Source organism: Periplaneta americana, chromosome 4, assembly GCF_040183065.1.
Source record: "Periplaneta americana isolate PAMFEO1 chromosome 4, P.americana_PAMFEO1_priV1, whole genome shotgun sequence".
In the NCBI taxonomy this organism is placed as follows: Eukaryota; Metazoa; Arthropoda; class Insecta; order Blattodea; family Blattidae; genus Periplaneta; species Periplaneta americana.
This window is the reverse complement of record NC_091120.1, coordinates 123869629-123888046: the sequence shown is the minus strand read 5'-3', so window position 1 is coordinate 123888046 and position 18418 is coordinate 123869629. Positions and strand designations below refer to the sequence as shown.

The 18418-nt window shown below is 36.6% G+C and overlaps 1 protein-coding gene across 2 annotated transcripts in view; it reads right to left on the bottom strand.

The window, feature by feature from the left end:
* Positions 1–18418, bottom strand: part of LOC138698178 (serine protease inhibitor 2-like) — a 192075-nt gene that overhangs the window by 54629 nt on the left and 119028 nt on the right. For both annotated transcript variants that reach the window (XM_069823924.1, XM_069823923.1), the window contains exons 2-4: positions 12994–13130; positions 11680–11862; positions 3494–3707 (exon numbers count right to left, since the gene is read on the bottom strand). In XM_069823924.1, coding sequence (XP_069680025.1) covers positions 3494–3707; positions 11680–11862; positions 12994–13130 — 534 coding nt within the window. The remainder of the gene's footprint in view (positions 1–3493; positions 3708–11679; positions 11863–12993; positions 13131–18418) is intronic.

Sequence of the window (18418 nt, the reverse complement as noted above, 5' to 3'; positions counted from 1 at the left end):
ATTTATTTCGATAGAGTAGCTAAAATATGATTGATGTCCCAAAAATTGTAATAGCACATAATATGTTCACAGTCCACTTTCAAGTTCGAATTCTCTACACTCTACAGCTACAGGGTATCAGTTGTCCCAAAAATTGTAATAGCACATAATATGTTCACAGTCCACTTTCAAGTTCGAATTCTCTACACTCTACAGCTACAGGGTATCAGTTGTCTAAAAAAGCAACGGGCAATTACCATGTGCCTGTCACATCTCCGCCCATCTTGACTCCTTTGTTTACTCGTACTTGGCTAAACGAGATTTTAGTGAAAAAGTGTGTTCATATGCCGGATCGACGGACAGACAGCAGACTTCGCACGATAAGGAAGTCAAAATGGTACAAGTAGTATGATATGAAGTTGAAGAGCAGTCTGACAGAAACATACATCCACGCAGCTCCAGAAGTCCGCTGAGGAGGACGATATATTAGTGGCTGAAAACTCCATCCCTCGCGCGATGAGGAAGAACCACCTATTTCATGTCCTGCAATGTATTACACTGGATTTGTACGTGTCGTCTCGAGGAGACCCTTTGTATTGTTCCGCAGACATGGGCACGAGAGAGGCCATCATCTTGATTTGCACTGATAAATTACTATCAACACTGACTGCTCCGCTCGTGCAGTGTTACCAACACTGTATAGTGTAGAAGGTCGTTTAATATAGAGATATTGAGATATGATTATGAACCTACACTGAGGAATTCTGTGAGGAAGAAACTTAAAAACAAATGATCGATAGTAGGCTACATCTGCTATTAAGAAAAAAAGTACTTAACACAAGTAACCTAACTAAACTTTTACCCTACTCTAGCAACTGGATACTGAGAAAACAATATCAGCATTACACACGTGGAGAAATCATTATTTAGTGACGCTCTGTTAACTGCGAAGTTATTTAGGATTGATGGAATTGATGATATTGAGATGATATTTGGAGAGATAACTCCTAGGGTTCACCTCAGAATTAGGTACCTGCAGTTCGTCTTATAATTGGGTAAAACCTTGGAAAAATCCACCCAAATAATTGGTCCAAGAGGGAATCGAACCCACAAACGAGCGAAACTCTGGACCAATAGGAAAACGCACCTACAGCCTGAGCTATGCCTATGGCTTGCATTCTCTTTCATTAAATCTTCCTTGACTTTTATGGCATTTGAATTTCATGTTTCCATTTCCAATGGAATTCTTTTGACACTGATTTGGATAGTCTATGAACGTAACAGTTTTTTTGTACTATGTCACAGTAATATATTCTTCAAAATTTAAGAAGCTTACTTCCCTCCCGACTTGTCGGTTTTTATAATCTAACCTGCTTCTGGCCATAACTCTAAGTAACTACATTTCTGCCATTTGAAATATATTTTAATCCATTTAATAATAATAATAATAATAATAATAATAATAATAATAATAATAATAGTCAATGTACTTTTATAACTTATTATTGCAAATTTTATGTTTGTGTAAATAATTTACAAACAGAATGTGTAATAATTTAAGCTGGATACAACTGTGATTTATTTTTGACATAGTAATAAAGGAGTAATTTTCTCTAAACAGTGTAATTGAAATTATGCGTAGAAACACCTTCTATGAAAGTGTAATTATTCGCACTTTATATTACAAATATAGAGTTTTGAAATAAACTGATGAGGATTGTAAATAAAATAGGTATGGATTGGAAAGAGAGAAGGCTGTTCAATAATCTTTAATATTATGAAACAACGAGTTAAAGTCAGGATAGGAGAAGAAATGTCAAGAGGAAGTGGAATTGGAAGAGGAGTAAGTCAGGGATGCCCTTTATCACTTACCCTGTTCAACATCTACTTGGAGGAATTAGTGAAAAACTGTTTTCAGAGCATGGGAGGAGTGATAGTAGGAGGAAGAAGAATAAAGTGCATAAGATTTGCTGATGATAAGGCGTTGTTAGAAAAGGAGATGATGCTAAGGGATATGCTACTGGAGCTAAATGACAGCTGTGAGCAGTATGGGATGAAGATATATGCCAGCAAGACAAAGACAATAGTCATAGGAAGAAAAATAAAGAAGGTAAATTTGCAAATTCTAAATGAGGCAGTAGAACATATGGACAGTTTCAAATACTTGAGGTGTAGACCTACTATATCCAGTAACATGAGCTGTTGCCAGGAAGCCAAAAGAAGGATAGCAATGGCCAAGGAAGCTTTAAGTAGAAAAAGGAGCATCTTCTGCGAACCTCTGGAAAAAGAACTGAGGAAGAGACTAGTGAAATGCTTTGTATGGAGTGTGGCATTGTATGGAGCAGAAACATGGACATTACGACGAAGGAAGAGAAGCGAATAGAAGCATTTCAAATGTGGATATGGAGAAGACTGGAACGCGTGAAGAAATAATGATGCTGAAACTGATTAGGAAGAGGAAAAGGAATTGATTGTGTCACTGGCTGAGAACAAACTGCCTACTGAAGGGTGCACTGGAAGGAATGGTGAACGGAGAAGACTTCGGGGCAGAAGAAGATATCAGATGATAGATGACATTAAGATATGTATCATATGAGGAGACAAAGAGGAAGGCAGAAAATAAGAAAGATTGGAGAAAACTGGGTTTGCAGTGAAAGATCTGCCTTTGGGCATAATACGTGAATGAATGAATGAATGAATGAATGAATGAATGAATGAATGAATGAATGAATGAATGATATAGAGTTTTGTATGTGTACAAGTACGGCAATTTTTTCTCACCTGCTTTTTTCTCCGTTAGACTGATTTCCTCCATACGTTTTTCATGTTTCGACGAACAATTTATATCTTATAATATGTTTTTCTTAGCCTGAGATGTTCAACTCAAGCCTTCTGTTGTCATTTCTAACGTTATTTTTTTCTTGAGACTCCCATTATAAATGGATTTTTGTTAGCTTACAAATATATCGACTTCCTCTGGGTTTTCAACATATGAATCTCGGATTTGATTGGAAGCATGGTAATCACTTGCATATGTTGCGTCAGAAGGCAAAAGGAACTAACCGCCAAAACATGAATGTTTGGGTTATGATTGATTCATGTAGAGATTTTATGCTTGTTTTGATGTTGGTACTCTTGAATTGCATGGATGAATAGTTGCGTATAATTTTCGATATTCGAAGGAAGTAAGTGACAAAGTTGTGTGAAAATTTGTCTGTTGCTTGTTGGCAAAAGGAAGCAAGGCACATGTATTTAAACTCAGTTGCTGTCATTTAAATTAAATAGTATTAATATCACGTTTCATATCACTTAGGCATAATGTTTAAAAAGGGGAATGTTTAGAAAGAGTGAAACATATTGTCACATCTCAAAATGGAGATTTTGGACTTACTTCCTTCTTTGTACATATGTAGTATACGACTATGGAAAAGGTTAAAAAAAATTAGAGAAACGCAAGACCTAATTCAACCTTTCAGTAGCAACAGTTTCAAAATCACATGTTACAGATGCTTACCTTCAGTGAACATTGACTTGATGTTTCCTCTTGTTGCGGAAGTAACCCAAGAGTTCACTGTTCTTACGGCCTCTGAAGGCTCCGTGAAGTCGAGATCTTGGAAGTCCGTGTTGTAGAAATACCTGAGGATCTTGGAGAATGTGGTATCTAATTTCACTCCTTTGCGTAGAAATACCTTAGTACCGATGTCCAGCACGAAGTCAGAATGTTTTGTCTGTGAAAGTCCAATAATTGAGTTAAAAACTGAGAACGGAATTATTAAGGTTCAATAAATCATTTACAAAATTTAAAAGTCTGAATCAGGGAATGAAGAAATGACGAGTCGAATGAGTCAATGAATAAGAGAACGAACAAGCAAATTAGTGAATTACTGTATTAAGAAACTATTGCATAATATTAAATACAGAAAATATTTAATTATTTAATTGATTATATTTAGAAAACAAACTATCGAATGGATAAAGAACCTACCGAATTTGTTAAGGGGAGACTCCACTGCAAATCAATGAAATTGTTCCAAAACTTTGTACTGATTATTTCACGTCTTTAGAATGTAAGCCTATATTTTCATACTCCAAATGGATTTAGTTCAATTCTGATTACAAATATGGTTTAAATATTTTTAAACTAAGGCTGTAAAGGAGCGTGGTATTTAAAGAGCTGTCAAAATTAATTTTTCATCAAAGAATTCTTTTTACACATTTCTGATTACAAATCTAATAACTCTCTGTTGCAAAGTTGGCTCCCTGAAGTTACTAGATGAATGTAGCATAGGGGAATTGTAATAGGTAGGCCTATGTGTTACATAAATATTCATTTTACTTTCAAATCCATTTTTCTGTAAGTTTGTTTTTCTTGATTCAACACCAATAATTTATTTTATGCCAAATATTAATCAATTTGGATGAAATGTTATACTGCAAGTATTTATGAGGTAGCTGCATATGTCTATGCATTTATTTTGTAAGAAATGCTGCTAGTTTATTTTATTAATATTTTTTTCATGAATTATAGAAAAAATAACATAATAAAAATTAAAAAAAAATCAATGAATAAATGAGATATTTTATAAAGTGAATGCATAGAAATGTTTCTCTATATCTTGTGAATGTAACCAGAAAAAGGAAGCTTAAAAATTCTGTTCGTCTTCTAAAAACTTGAATTTGAAAATATTTATAAAAGAAATAGAGAAAAAATAATAAGCCGAAAACATTTGGGAGTTCAAAATTTGGATTTTGTTAGTTCTTTTCATAGTAAACATGCTCTTAAAATTTGAATGAAAAATAAATGATTGGGAAAAAAGTTTTCATTTTTAGTGGAGTGTCCCCTTAAAAGAAAGATTGAAAAACCTGTAGAAATGATTAATACTCGTATGAAATATTGACTCAAGTAACTAACTACCGAATGGAGTTAACATATAGACGAATGAAAAGTCGAAGAAACGAACTGTCGAATGGACTGTTTATCAATCAGTTAATTGGAGGGTAAAATAAATGAACGAACTGTCGAGTGAAAGAATTAGTTACCAAATGAACTAACTGCTAAATTAATTAAGTGAAAAAAAATTTCAAACTGTCGAGTGAAATAACGAATTACCGAATGAATGAACTAAATTGTGATTGAATTAAGTAGGCCATCGAATAAATGAACGAACTGTCTATTGAAATTAATTATCGAATGAATGGAATGACTGCTGAATGAATGAACTAAATATCAAATAATTTAATGAACTGTCGAGTGAAGGGATATATTACCGATTAAAGGAACTATGTAACTGCTGAATGATGAATTATGTATCGATTAAATGAAGGAATTGTCGACTGAAATGATGAATTATCGAATGAATGGACCAACTGTTGAATGAGTTAATGAAGTATCAAATAATTGAACGAACTGTCGGATGGAAAAGTGAATTACTGAATGACTTAATGAAGTATCAAATAATTGAACGAACTGTCGAGTGGAAAAGTGAATTACCAAATGAATCGGTGAGCTGTTGAATTAATGGACTAACTGCTGAATGCGTTAATGAATTATCAAATAATTGAACGAACTGTCGAGTGGAACGGTGAGTTACTGACCTAATCAGTGAGCTGTTGAATTAATGGACTAACTGCTGAATGAGTTAATGAAGTAGCAAATAATTGAACTAACTGTCGAGTGGAAAGGTGACTTATTGAATGAATCAGGAAGCTGTTGAATTAATGAACTGGTGGATGAGTTAATGAAGTATCAAATAATTGAACGAATTGTCGAGTGGAAAGGTGAATCAGTGAGCTGTTGAATTAATGGACTAATTGCTGAATGAATTAATGAAGTATCAAATAATTGAACGAACTGTAGAGTGGAAAGGTAAATTACTGAATGAATTAGTGAGCTGTTACATTAATAGACTAACTGGTGAATGAGTTAATGAAGTATCAAATAATTGAACGAACTGTTGAGTAGAAAGATGAATTACTGAATCATTTAGTGAGCTGTTACATTAAGAGACTAACTGGTGAATGAGTTAATGAAGTATCAAATAATTGAACGAACTGTCGAGTGAAAAAGTGAATTACTAAATGAATCAGTGAGCTGTTGAATTAATGGACTAATTGCTGAATGAAAGATCAGAGCATCGAGTAAATCAGTTAATTGTCGAATGAATCCCTTATCGGATAAATGAATGAACCGCCGTATTAATGAAAAAAGTATCTACTGAATGAACTAACTGTTGAGAGAAAGGACGAACTACCGAGTGAATGGACTAACTACTGACTGAATGAACTAAGTATCGTGCAAATGAAAGAACTTTCGAATAAAAGAACGAAACTGTCAAACGAAGGATCTAACTCTCTCTCTCTAATGAATAAACGAACTATCGAATGAAGTGACGAATAGCCGAATGAATGGACTATATAGGATAACAGAACGAACTATCTAAACAATGAAAGAATTGGCAAATGAAAGAACAATAGTGTCAAGTAATTAATGTATAAAATATAAATTGACTTAATAAAGCTATTAAACGAAGAAAAAATTAATTAGTGAATGAATTATTTAATGAATAATTAAATCAATAAAAAAATAACTCTATTAAATGAAGATATTTGTATATAACTACTACTACTTTGTCTTGATTTAAGTAATGACGAATAAAAATGTTTGTTTTCTTCGCCCATAATAGGCCTATCGTTCTATTGTACGTAAGCGAATGAATATACCATATTATAAATGTAACTGTCATTTGTGTGTATGTTTATGATGTTTTCAAAGTCATATTACTTGTTAAAAAGGGACTCAATTCCATGAGCTTCCTGAATTGAAACTTCTGTCATAACACATAAGCATCTTCTGTTGATATTATGAACAGTTATCATTGCAAGTACTAGGTACATACATGATTTGTTTTAAGCTGTTAGGTACGTAACAGTATGGAAGGATTAGATGTGTAATTCTTTGGCGGGTATCGGGTCCATTTTCTCTGGATTTGTAGCCATAGACGCTGCCACTTGAGTCACTACTATGAACATTGATGTAAATAAACTCTGAAAACAATTTTATTTCCTTGCTTTTCAGCATGGTTACTTCTTCCGTAAAATGTACACCTTGAGAGTTTAAATAAGTAATCTCCTACAGTACATGGCACTGTGCAGTACTTTGCCCAGACCATTGAATCAGTGAACAGCCTGATAGAGGAGATTATAAAGGTATGAAGAAATGGTGAAATTATGGCAATCGTGAAGTCAATTCTATGTTTGTGCTATTTACACTCATTCTGGTCCCCATGATTTCTATTTTAAACCTTTTTTTCTTCTTTTACATAAACGTTTTTACTATACAAAACTGCCGAATGTAGCCTAATGCAAACCGTTATAAGTAAAGGCAAAACTATCCCCTTCACACACCATGAAGGCGCGTGGGAGGCATATCGAGCTACATGATTTAATAACCTCGGCACTGGACTGAGGTGATATGGTCTGCACCCACTTCAACTGCCTTTTAACCGAGGGAAGGCAGGTATTCAATTTTGCAGGAAATTGAGTGATCGTCAGGGTTATTTTGGAAGTTTTGGTTAGGACAAAAATCCTTTACCACTCGAAATTGAACCTGGAACCTTGCAGTCCATAGTCAGTTGATCTATTAACAGAGCTACCAACTCGCCAATCTTTATAAGTAGTCTGGTTAAAATAATGTTTGTGAAAACGTATTACTAGTTTTTTGTTGTAGCCTTTGGAGAATAGGATTCCCTTGTTGGAATAAATTGGCGAACATCATATCGAGTGTCGTATATGATCCTTATTCCCGTGAGAAATTGAATACAGAGTTGCTAATGAGTGCCTGGCATGAGACCTTTCGACCTGTTGCCTGTACACGGTTCCAACATCATGACTGAGAAATGGCACGTGGGTCATGTTGACTCGTCAATGTCATGGTCACCTTCGCCTGTGTACAGGTAATTGTGTTTTCGTGACCAGCACGAGGGCAGCCCTCCAGCTTCACGATCTGAGATGTGCAGTCGAGACTTCAAGCGCGTGAATAGATGGAAAGCTCAGTGAGTACAAGAAAGAAAGTGTTTTCGAGGTCCTCACGCATACATTGCTGTTGATATGACACTGCTATGTTGGGCACAGTATTTGAAGATTGGATGGTAATAACTAGAGCCCGGATGTTTGGCAAAATGCCTTTTTTACTGGGTGGAAGTAAATCATTATTTGCATAGATATAAATGTGGTTTGGAGTAAACCAAAGTAATAGGGCCAATTTTTATTTTGCCTTTTTATGGTGTTTCTTACTAATAAATGCCTTTTTTGTTCGCGTAGGCTTCCGCGGCTGGTGTACATGGTGTGTGGATAAGCTTCAGGGCTTCTACCGCGTTGTCTTGGTGTTATTGGCTGACGGTCGAAATGTCAGCCAATAACACCAAGACAACGCGGTAGAAGCCCTGAAGCTTATCAACACACCAAATGCCTTTTTTTCATTTTAAAGCAATATTTCTTGTTTATTTGCAATTTTATAATTAATTGTAATGTAATGAGTAAGAAATTTAAATATTTGAAACAATGACTAACTTTACTAACAATAGTAAATAAAAGTATTTTTTTTTTCGATGCTTAATCTGCAAATAATCGTGCTTTAATACTATTTGTGTAATATGAATAAAGATCGACAATCCACAGTTACAAATATAATATTGTATATTGTAATATCTTCACGATACCAACTATCATTTTTATAATTTTAAATATTAAGCTCGTTCTCAATGAAGTTGTGACAGAGCGTTTTCAATTGTTTGCTTCAGCCTTACGTTAGTGAATTTGGTGCCCATGTGTTCTCAACCAATGGATCAGTTTTGTTATATTATAAGGTTTGTGAAAAGACAGTTAATCACGAAAATAAAGTATTTTGTATGTCAACATGTATCTACCTACGAAGTAAATATGTGAATTATGTTGATATAATTTAAATTTATTGCTAAAATATATGCCTTTTTTTAATTATTGTGTTTTTTGTCTTTTTTGCCTGCCTATTTTAACTTTTATAAATGACTAAACATCCTGGCTCTAATAATAACAGTAGCCTTTTCGTATCCCTCTCGTAACTCAGCTCTGCAACGAAGTCCCAACGTTCGACAGACGGCGTTGACTGTAGTAGTACTTCTGCTGGACAAAACCGGAATATCTGTAGAATTTCACTACACCAATACTCTCCAGATTATTCGTATTCTTCCTCAGTTAACATTATTTGATTGTACCAAAATGATCGCTTTTGTTGTGAACAAGTTGCAGTATAACGGATGAAGTTGACCAGCCCGATTGTTGATTTCTCTGTGAAAGGCTCACGATCCTGCATCGGTGCCAATCGGAGGCGCAGACATATCTCGCACGGGAGTGTTTTTCTGTCAATCGAGAATGCTGAGTTTGTGAGATCCTTTAGTATACGGACGTGATACGGAATATCTAGTGGCCGTTAGTGAACTGCTTATCCAACTTTGTGATACCTATGGGGCTGCAATGTCATTTCTAGGGAATTAATTTATCTGCCCCTTTCCTCACTCCCGAAAGAGTGCAAACATGATGGATCAAATGGTTTTATTGTGAGTGTAGGAGAGGTTCCGTGAGTATGTTAGGAGAAAATCTAGAAACGATTAGGGAAAACACGAAAATTTTACTTGAAGCAAGTAAAGCGATAGGTTTGGAAGTAAACCCCGAAAAGACGAACTATATGATTATTTCTCGTGACCAGAATATTCTACGAAATGAAAACATAAAAATTGGAGATTTATCCCTCGAAGACATGCACAAACTTCAAATATCTTGGAGCAACAGTAACAAATATAAATGACACTCGGGAGGAAATTAAACGTAGAATAAATATGGAAAATGCGTATTATTATTCGCTTGAGAAGCTTTTGTCATCTAGTCTGCTGTCAAAAAATCTGAAAGTTAGAATTTGTAAAACAGTTATATTACTGGTTGTTCTGTATGGTTATGAAACTTGGACTCTCACTTTGAGAGAGAAACAGAGATTAAGGGTGTTTGAGAATAAGGTTCTTAGGAAAATATTTAGGGCTAAAAGGGATGAAGTTACAGGAGAATGGAGAAACTTACACAACGCAGAACTGGACGCATTGTATTCTTCACCTGACATAATTAGGAATATTAAATCCAGACGTTTGAGTTGGGCAGGGCATGTAATACGTATGGGCGAATCCAGAAATGCATATAAAGTGTTAGTTGGAAGGTCGGAGGGAAAAAATACCTTTGTGGAGACCGAGACGTAGATGGGAGGATAATATTAAAATGGATTTGAGGGAGGTGAGATATGATGATAGAGACTGGATTAATCTTGCACAGGATAGGGACCGATGGCGGCCTTATGTGAGGTCAGCAATGAACCTGCGGGTTTCTTAAAGCCATTTGTAAGTGCAAGAGAGGTTCTGTTCTAAGCACACGTACACTAATCTACTGCAAAAATTATGCCCTTTTACATCTTCACTCATGAAGAAAACAAGTAAAATTCCATGCCTATTTACATATTGTGTTAAATGGTAGGAAGAAGATTCTACACTCTCCTGTTCTCGTATCCGATGGATTACCTCCATGAACTAAAACCCCAGAACTAAAATATTAAAGTTGGACCGAACTGGCTCAATTCCTGGCATCTACAGCTCAAGATCCAATGAATACCAGATTGATTTCTAGCAGAAAATTGGAGATCTATCTTCTTCCAAAATGATTGACCGTGCACTTCTTTCTCTTGTATTCCTCGTCGGGAATACTGTCACTTGCAATGACTGATGGTGATTCATCATTGTCTGGAAATGGTTCATCAGTGATTGATGCTGGTTTATCAATGTCTAATATCGATTCATCACTATCTGATGGTAATTCATTAGTGTCTGAAAGTGATTCATCAATGTTTGTTACTTGTTCATCAATGTCTGATGTCCACATCTGTGGAGTAACGGTCAGCGCGTCTGGCCGCGAAACTAGGTGGCCGGGTTCGATTCCCGGTCGGGGCAAGTTACCTGGTTGAGGTTTTTTCCGGGGTTTTCCCTCAACCCAATATGAGCAAATGCTGGGTAACTTTTGGTGCTGGACCCCGGACTCATTTCACCGGCATTATCACCTTCATCTCATTCAGACGCTAAATAACCAGAGATGTTGATAAAGCGTCGTAAAATAACCTACTAAAAAATCATTGTCTGATAGTGATACACCAATATCTGACGGTGATTCATGAACATCTGAAAGTGGTTCATCAGTGCCTGATGGTGATTCATCGATGTCTGATGGCAATTCATCAATGTCTTATGCTTCTTCATTAAATATCTTAAAAGAATAATCTTTATAGAAGTGAGTAAATAATTGTTCAAAGTACCCAGTCATTGTTTTCGAAGGTAGATGATAATCATGATGATATAAAATTACGTGAATAATGATGAAGCTAACGACGTAAACCTGGTTCTTGCGGTGTGAGTCTTATAGAGTGAGCCTGGAGTTTTCCCTCTCCGTTCTTTTCTTTCAAGAAGTGACAACGACACGGATCCTTTTCTTGTGCGTCACTTGCTTCCTAGCATGACGGAAACTAAAGTAATATTAATAAGATAATAGTCGTATGTTTGTCAACCTGGAGAGAGCGTATGTAGGCGTCGTGTGGGGAAGAACTTTCCTATAGACTCCTAGTGATGTACAACTGACCTCTAGTGATTTCAGTACTTGGGTGAACATTTCTCGAGATTTGAGTCGCGAGGTTGGCAAGTGGAGAGCCTTCTCCAGCTCCTGCGCCGTGTTGCCCCTGGCCCCTTCGTACAGCATGGCGAGCACCAGCTTCACGCTGACTGGGGACACCACCACGTTGCCCGGCTCTTTGGCCGCCAGTTCCTGTAAGCACATTTCATATTGAGGAACCCAGATTATACACAATAATTTTATATATTTAAACTTTGTCTATAAAAGTAAATGGGAATAAGTTAATTGGTATTAAAAATAATTAGGGCCTACGTGTGTTGTACGAATGAATTATTATGCATTCACTATGCGACTGTCATTCTGAATATAGACAGCGGCGGATTACTTGATTGCGAAGAGTAAGCAAGACAAAGAATCGTGTGACGTATCCATACGCAATTAGTACACACATCCTCTTCCTACCAGATGATGTCATATTGTTTCTGTAGATATCACTTAGGAAATTAATGAGCGATATGTAATGCATTGTAATGTATACGTAGGCGTACAGTATGTACGTAATGCAATCTATGTTTCAATGTAACGTACCTGTACTGTAACTTATTATCTACGTAACGCTACGTAGGCCTACTATACCTATGTATGTAATATGTGCACTTATATAATGATGTAGTGTGCGTATCTAAATTCAATACTCATGCTTCTAGGTATGATACAAGAGACCAAAACAAACTTTTCTGTTAAATCACCATGGGTCGGAAACTAATTGATTATTGAATGACAAACCCAGAAACTGTAGGCCTACTGTAAGAATACAGTTGTAACGTTACTTATGACACATATTCCTCAAAAGCATTTCAATTTATACTCATTTACAAAAACTGTTCGAAGTGCGGCCTCCTGCGTCAATACAAACTCTGCAACGACGTGTCATTGCCTGTCGTGGTGTCGTACACGTTCGAAGACTTCAGGCATGTGCTGTAGAGCATCAACAGCTGCATGCACCCGAGCGACGAGCTCTTTCTTCGATTCAAATGGAGTCTCGCACACCAAGTTCCTCAAGTGTCCCATACACAACAGTCGGGAGAATGAGTACGCCATCCAATGGGTCCACCGAGGCATACGCATGCTCAATACTGGGCCCAAATTTTGTTTCTGGGTCTGTACCCTGAAAAAAAAATCTGTGCATCGTTTGCTTTGTTCGCCACAATTTCCACCACGACCCAACCGGAGGTTGAATCCAAGCCGCCTGGATGGAATACCAGCGCGCTAACTCTTGAGCATCGGATGTGGCAAATGGGTCGTATTAATGGTTAGTCTTACCTTGCAGAGACGCCAATCAAAGAGGTCGAAGTTCTCTCTCCCCTCCACGGGGGTGAAGACGTCGTCGTCGTCATAATCAGGGTTCTGCTGCACCTTAGGCGCCGCCCAAATAATCCCCACCACAACCACCAGAAATACTGAAATAAAAAGAATAATAGTAATAATAATAATAAAAAAATCTGAAAGAATTTATAAAACAGTTATATTATCGATTGTTCTGTATGATTCTGAAACTTGGACTCTCACTTTGAGAGAGGAACAGAGATTAAGGGTGTTTGAGAATAAGTTCTTAGGAAAATATTTGGGGCTAAGAGGGATGAAGTTACAGGAGAATGGAGAAAGTTACACAGCTCAGAACTGCACGCATTGTCTTCTTCACCTGACATAATTAGGAACATTAAATCCAGACGTTTGAGATGGGCAGGGCATGTAGCACGTATGGGCGAATACAGAAATGCATATAGAGTGTTAGTTGGGAGACCGGAAGGAAAAAGACCTTTGGGGAGGCCAAGACGTAGATGGGAGGATAATATTAAAATGGATTTGAGGGAAGTGGGATATGATGATAGAGAATGGATTGTTCTTGCACAGGATAGGGACCGATGGCGGGCTTATGTGAGGGCGGCAGTGAACCTCTAGGTTCCTTAAAAGCCATTTGTAAGTAAATAAGTTATAATAATAATAATAATAATAATAATAATAATAATACTTAGAGAAGAATTTCTGTAATTCACATATTATTAAGTATCGTAGTAGGTAAAGTATATGAATTGAATTGAATTGAATTGAATTGAATTGAATTGAATTGAATTTACGGGAGAGGGCACTAGGGCGCAGCACTGCAACCTGTTACGGTTTATTGCGCTAACCCTCAAGCTAGGCGCATTCCCAAACCCACACCAGCTGACTACACTAAGGTTCGCTGCGACCCCAGGGGTCGAGCAGACAACTCCCCTCGTCCCTAGGCCAGCCCCCTCCGTGCATCGCCTGCTGGCGATCAGGGAATGCTATGGAATGATAACGAAATGGAGAAATGGTGACGGTATGATATAATATGGGGAAAACGGGAGAACCCGAGAAAAACCCCAACTGCGACCTTGTCCGCCACAAGTGTCATTATGGATTTTTCAATAAAAAATCCCAGAACTGACCGGGACTCTAACCCGGCCCGCCTGCGTGACAGGTCAGAAGTCTGACCACTCAGCCATCGCAGGGAAGGTGAAGTATTTAGGTAAGTATTTGGCAATAGCACTCAAAATTAAATTAGGGCCGCAATATTAGAATTGAACCTTTATTGCAGAATATTAATTATACATTCTGAAAAATTATTTATATTTTAAGTACCGGTACCTATGCTTTAGACAATATCATACAGTCAATGCTAGTTGATAATTGATCATCTGCGGGGAACTCTATGAAGGAACTAGACATAAGAAGGAATATGAATAAGAGTAGGACTTCATCATAATTTTAACCATACACACAATTCTATATACCCACCATTTCGTCACTAAATTTTCAGGGTTCGAAACATCTGGGTCCAACATTTAGAAAATCTGCACTGTTCGAAAATTTTCGCAAAACGGTAGTAGGCTTATGTCATTACTAAATAGCCTATGTATGTGATAATGCACTTAGTATTTAGAATTTAGTTAATAATAATAATAATAATAATAATAATAATAATAATATTCAGGGGCCAGAAGGTATCGCGTGGTTAGCACGATGATCCCCCCGCCACCCCAACCGCTACAGCTGGCTTTCATTACAGTGACTCTACGTCGATAAAACATTTTGTAGGATTTCCGGAGTGACTTTAAAACAGGCTTCAATGATACGGTTCTTTAAATATTTCACATTCTCAATTTTCTCTTCATCCTACCAAGCTCTTTATATAACCCCCCCAAAAAAATCAAGGAGTGTTAAATCTGGAGACATGACCGGCTATTCTACTGGTCCATGTCGACCAATCCAATGTCCAGGGAACTGTTCGTTCAATCTGCTGCAACATTTCTGTTACTTAACCCACCAGAATGAAGAATGATATCAATTCTTTCCTCTTTCGGTAATGTCATCACGAAAATCAAGAAATTTGTTATAGGAAAGCTTCAAATAATCACAACAATGCATTGAAACTGTCACAGATTAACCGAACAGCAAAGCAGGAGAAGTTAATTCCCAGAATTGCATAAAAACACCTTTTCCAAAGCCTCCCTAGTATCGTACCATGTTACAAAATATCTGTAGATGCAATAACCAATGTTTATGTCACTATTACAGTTATCTTTAAATAACTTGAAAACGATTAGAAATATCTCAAAATGGATTGCACCATTGTTTTTCTCAGAAAATTTCACATGATTTTTAGTTCCTAAATGACCTCCTTTCCATTTAAAATTTCAAAGTTGCATTCAAAATGGCGGCATTTGAGATAGCTGAGGGCTAGAATCGAATGTGTCACTGGTAGAGCATTTGATCTTACACATATAGTAATCGAAAATCAAGCATATGGAAGATATTTATATGGTTCCAGACTTTTGATTCACCCTGTATATTATTAAACACCGATTAATCTGAGGTAATATTTAACATAAGTAAGAATGATTATCGACTTTGTATTATGAATTCAAAAGAGACATACTCGTATTATGAGCACAGGATTTTAACTGCAGTTATAACGTGTAAGGAAGACTGAACACTACCAGTATAAATTTAGAACCTGCTACTTTTAATAGTTTTATTACATTTCATAATGCATTTTTAGGAGACGATTTTAATTCTTACGATAGTAACTCTTTAAAAATATTCAAAGTGCTTGTTATACAGCAGCAGAAGAAATTTTAAATTGTGTTATTTGAGTGACTTCTAGATTTAAATTTAGGGCTGTAGATTTTGAAGTAATTTATAATTTAGTTACGAGTTTAAAAATTCTAGGTACTAGTCAGGATTATTATGGTTTCAGTAACCTAATTATCTTTTAAATTTATTATAATTTCTATGCAGGATCCCTTAGCTTACGTTGTTGGTAATTTATTGTGTTGTACAAGGTTGTGTCCTCAACATACTCAATGTCACAAAAGATATTCCAGCGTATAAAAAGGGTGACAGGAATGGCATAATTATTTATCGACCTATTTCATTTTCGCAGATTTTTTCTTCTAACGTTTTCGAACTAGTAATTTAAAATCAACTTTTGGACTATTATGAATCTTTTAATTTATTATGTGATGAGGAATACGTATTTCGAAAATCCAAGCGGTTTGTGTCGGTTTGATTTTCTTCTGTATGAATTTTTCTAATGGGAGAAATACTTATGTCTCTTATCCCAAGTGAGCAGATGTTCCGTAAGTTGTCAATAAAATATATATATATATATTTTTTTGTGGAAATTGACTTATGCCACTTTTCCCAAGCAGTGCAGAATTATACTCGTATATCTGAAAGTTTTTGAAGAAAATTGGACAGCTGTAGTTACTCATTGTAATTTTTACAAGACTTTTGTCTGTATGTCCCACAATTTAATAGGCCTACTTAAGAAACTAGTATGCTGGGTATTGAAAATGTCTTGATTGCCTCATTTAAGTACGATTAATATAAATCAGTACTAGTTCGATTAATTAAAATGTGTCTCAGTGAAACACACAGCAGAGTCCGTATAGGTCAGTCTCTATCTGATGCTTTTCCAATTCACTGCGGGCTAAAGCAGGGAGATGCACTATCACCTTTACTTTTTAACTTCGCTTTAGAATATGCCATTAGGAAAGTTCAGGATAACAGGCAGGGTTTGGAATTGAACGGGTTACATCAGCTTCTTGTCTATGCAGGTGACGTGAATGTGTTAGGAGAAAATACACAAACGATTAGGGAAAACACGGAAATTTTACTTGAAGCAAGTAAAGCGATCGGTTTGGAAGTAAATCCCGAAAAGACGAAGTATATGATTATGTCTCGTGACCAGAATATTGTACGAAATGGAAATATAAAAATTGGAGATTTATCCTTCGAAGAGGTGGAAAAATTCAAATATCTTGGAGCAACAGTAACAAATATAAATGACACTCGAGAGGAAATTAAACGCAGAATAAATATGGGAAATGCGTGTTATTATTCGGTTGAGAAGCTCTTATCATCCAGTCTGTTGTCCAAAAATCTGAAAGTTAGAATTTATAAAACAGTTATATTACCGGTTCTTCTGTATGGTTGTGAAACTTAGACTCTCACTTTGAGAGAGGAACATAGGTTAAGGGTGTTTGAGAATAAGGTGCTTAGGAAAATATTTGGGGCTAAACGGGATGAAGTTACAGGAGAATGGAGAAAGTTACACAACGCAGAACAACACGCATTGTATTCTTCACCTGACATAATTAGGAACATTAAATCCAGACGTTTGAGATTGGCAGGGCATGTAGCACGTATGGGCGAATCCAGAAATGCATATAGAGTGTTAGTTGGGAGACCGGAGGGAAAAAGACATTTGGGGAGGCCAAGACGTAGATGGGAGGATAATATAAAAATGAATTTGAGGGAGGTGGGATATGATGATAGAGACTGGATTAATCTTGCACAGGATAGGGACCGATGGCGGGCTTATGTGAGGGCGGCAATGAACCTTCGGGTTCCTTAAAAGCCATTTGTAAGTAAGTAAGTATGTTGAAGTAAATGGAAACACTTCTTCTATTAATAATATTGTTATTGGTGACCTTAGGGATCAATTATAGGATGCTTTTATTGTTGCAATGCTCTTTGGACCCAGGGAGGTAACCTTTAAATGTTTGCTAATGTAGCTCCCTGTGAAGCAGATTTCAATAATTTCAAGGGAAAAATTCTTCCGGGGCCGGGTATCGATCCCGAGACCTCTGGCTTAGCGCACCAACGCTCTACCGACTGAGCTACCCAGGAACTACACCCGACACCGTCTCAATTTTCCCCTTCATATCCACACACCTCAAGTGGGCTGACAAGACGCCAACTTTGAGTACGTTTCTGTAGGTACGTTAACAGAAAACCACAATTTAAGTCACACAGAGTTTGTGTGTATTCAAAGTTGGGTTTCTGGCGTCTTGTCAGCCCATTTGAGATTGTGGATATGAAGGGGAAAATTGAGACGGTGTAGGGTGTAGTTCCTGGGTAGCTCGGTCGGTAGAGCGTAGGTGCGCTAAGCCAGAGGTCTCAGGATCGATACCCGGCCCCGGAACAATTTTGTCTTGAAATTATTAATGTCACCATTGTTTCACAAATATTTCGAGGTGAAATGAATGAAAATTCTGCTATTATAAACAAATTACTTGATTTGATGCAAACGGCCTTTAAATAAATTTTCCTAAACTCAGTCTATGCTTTTCAGTTTAAAAGGTTGTAGCAGTTCTTGATGGTGTTGAATATTGTTGATTTTATTTGATAACAAGCTCTCATGATCTCATCATAC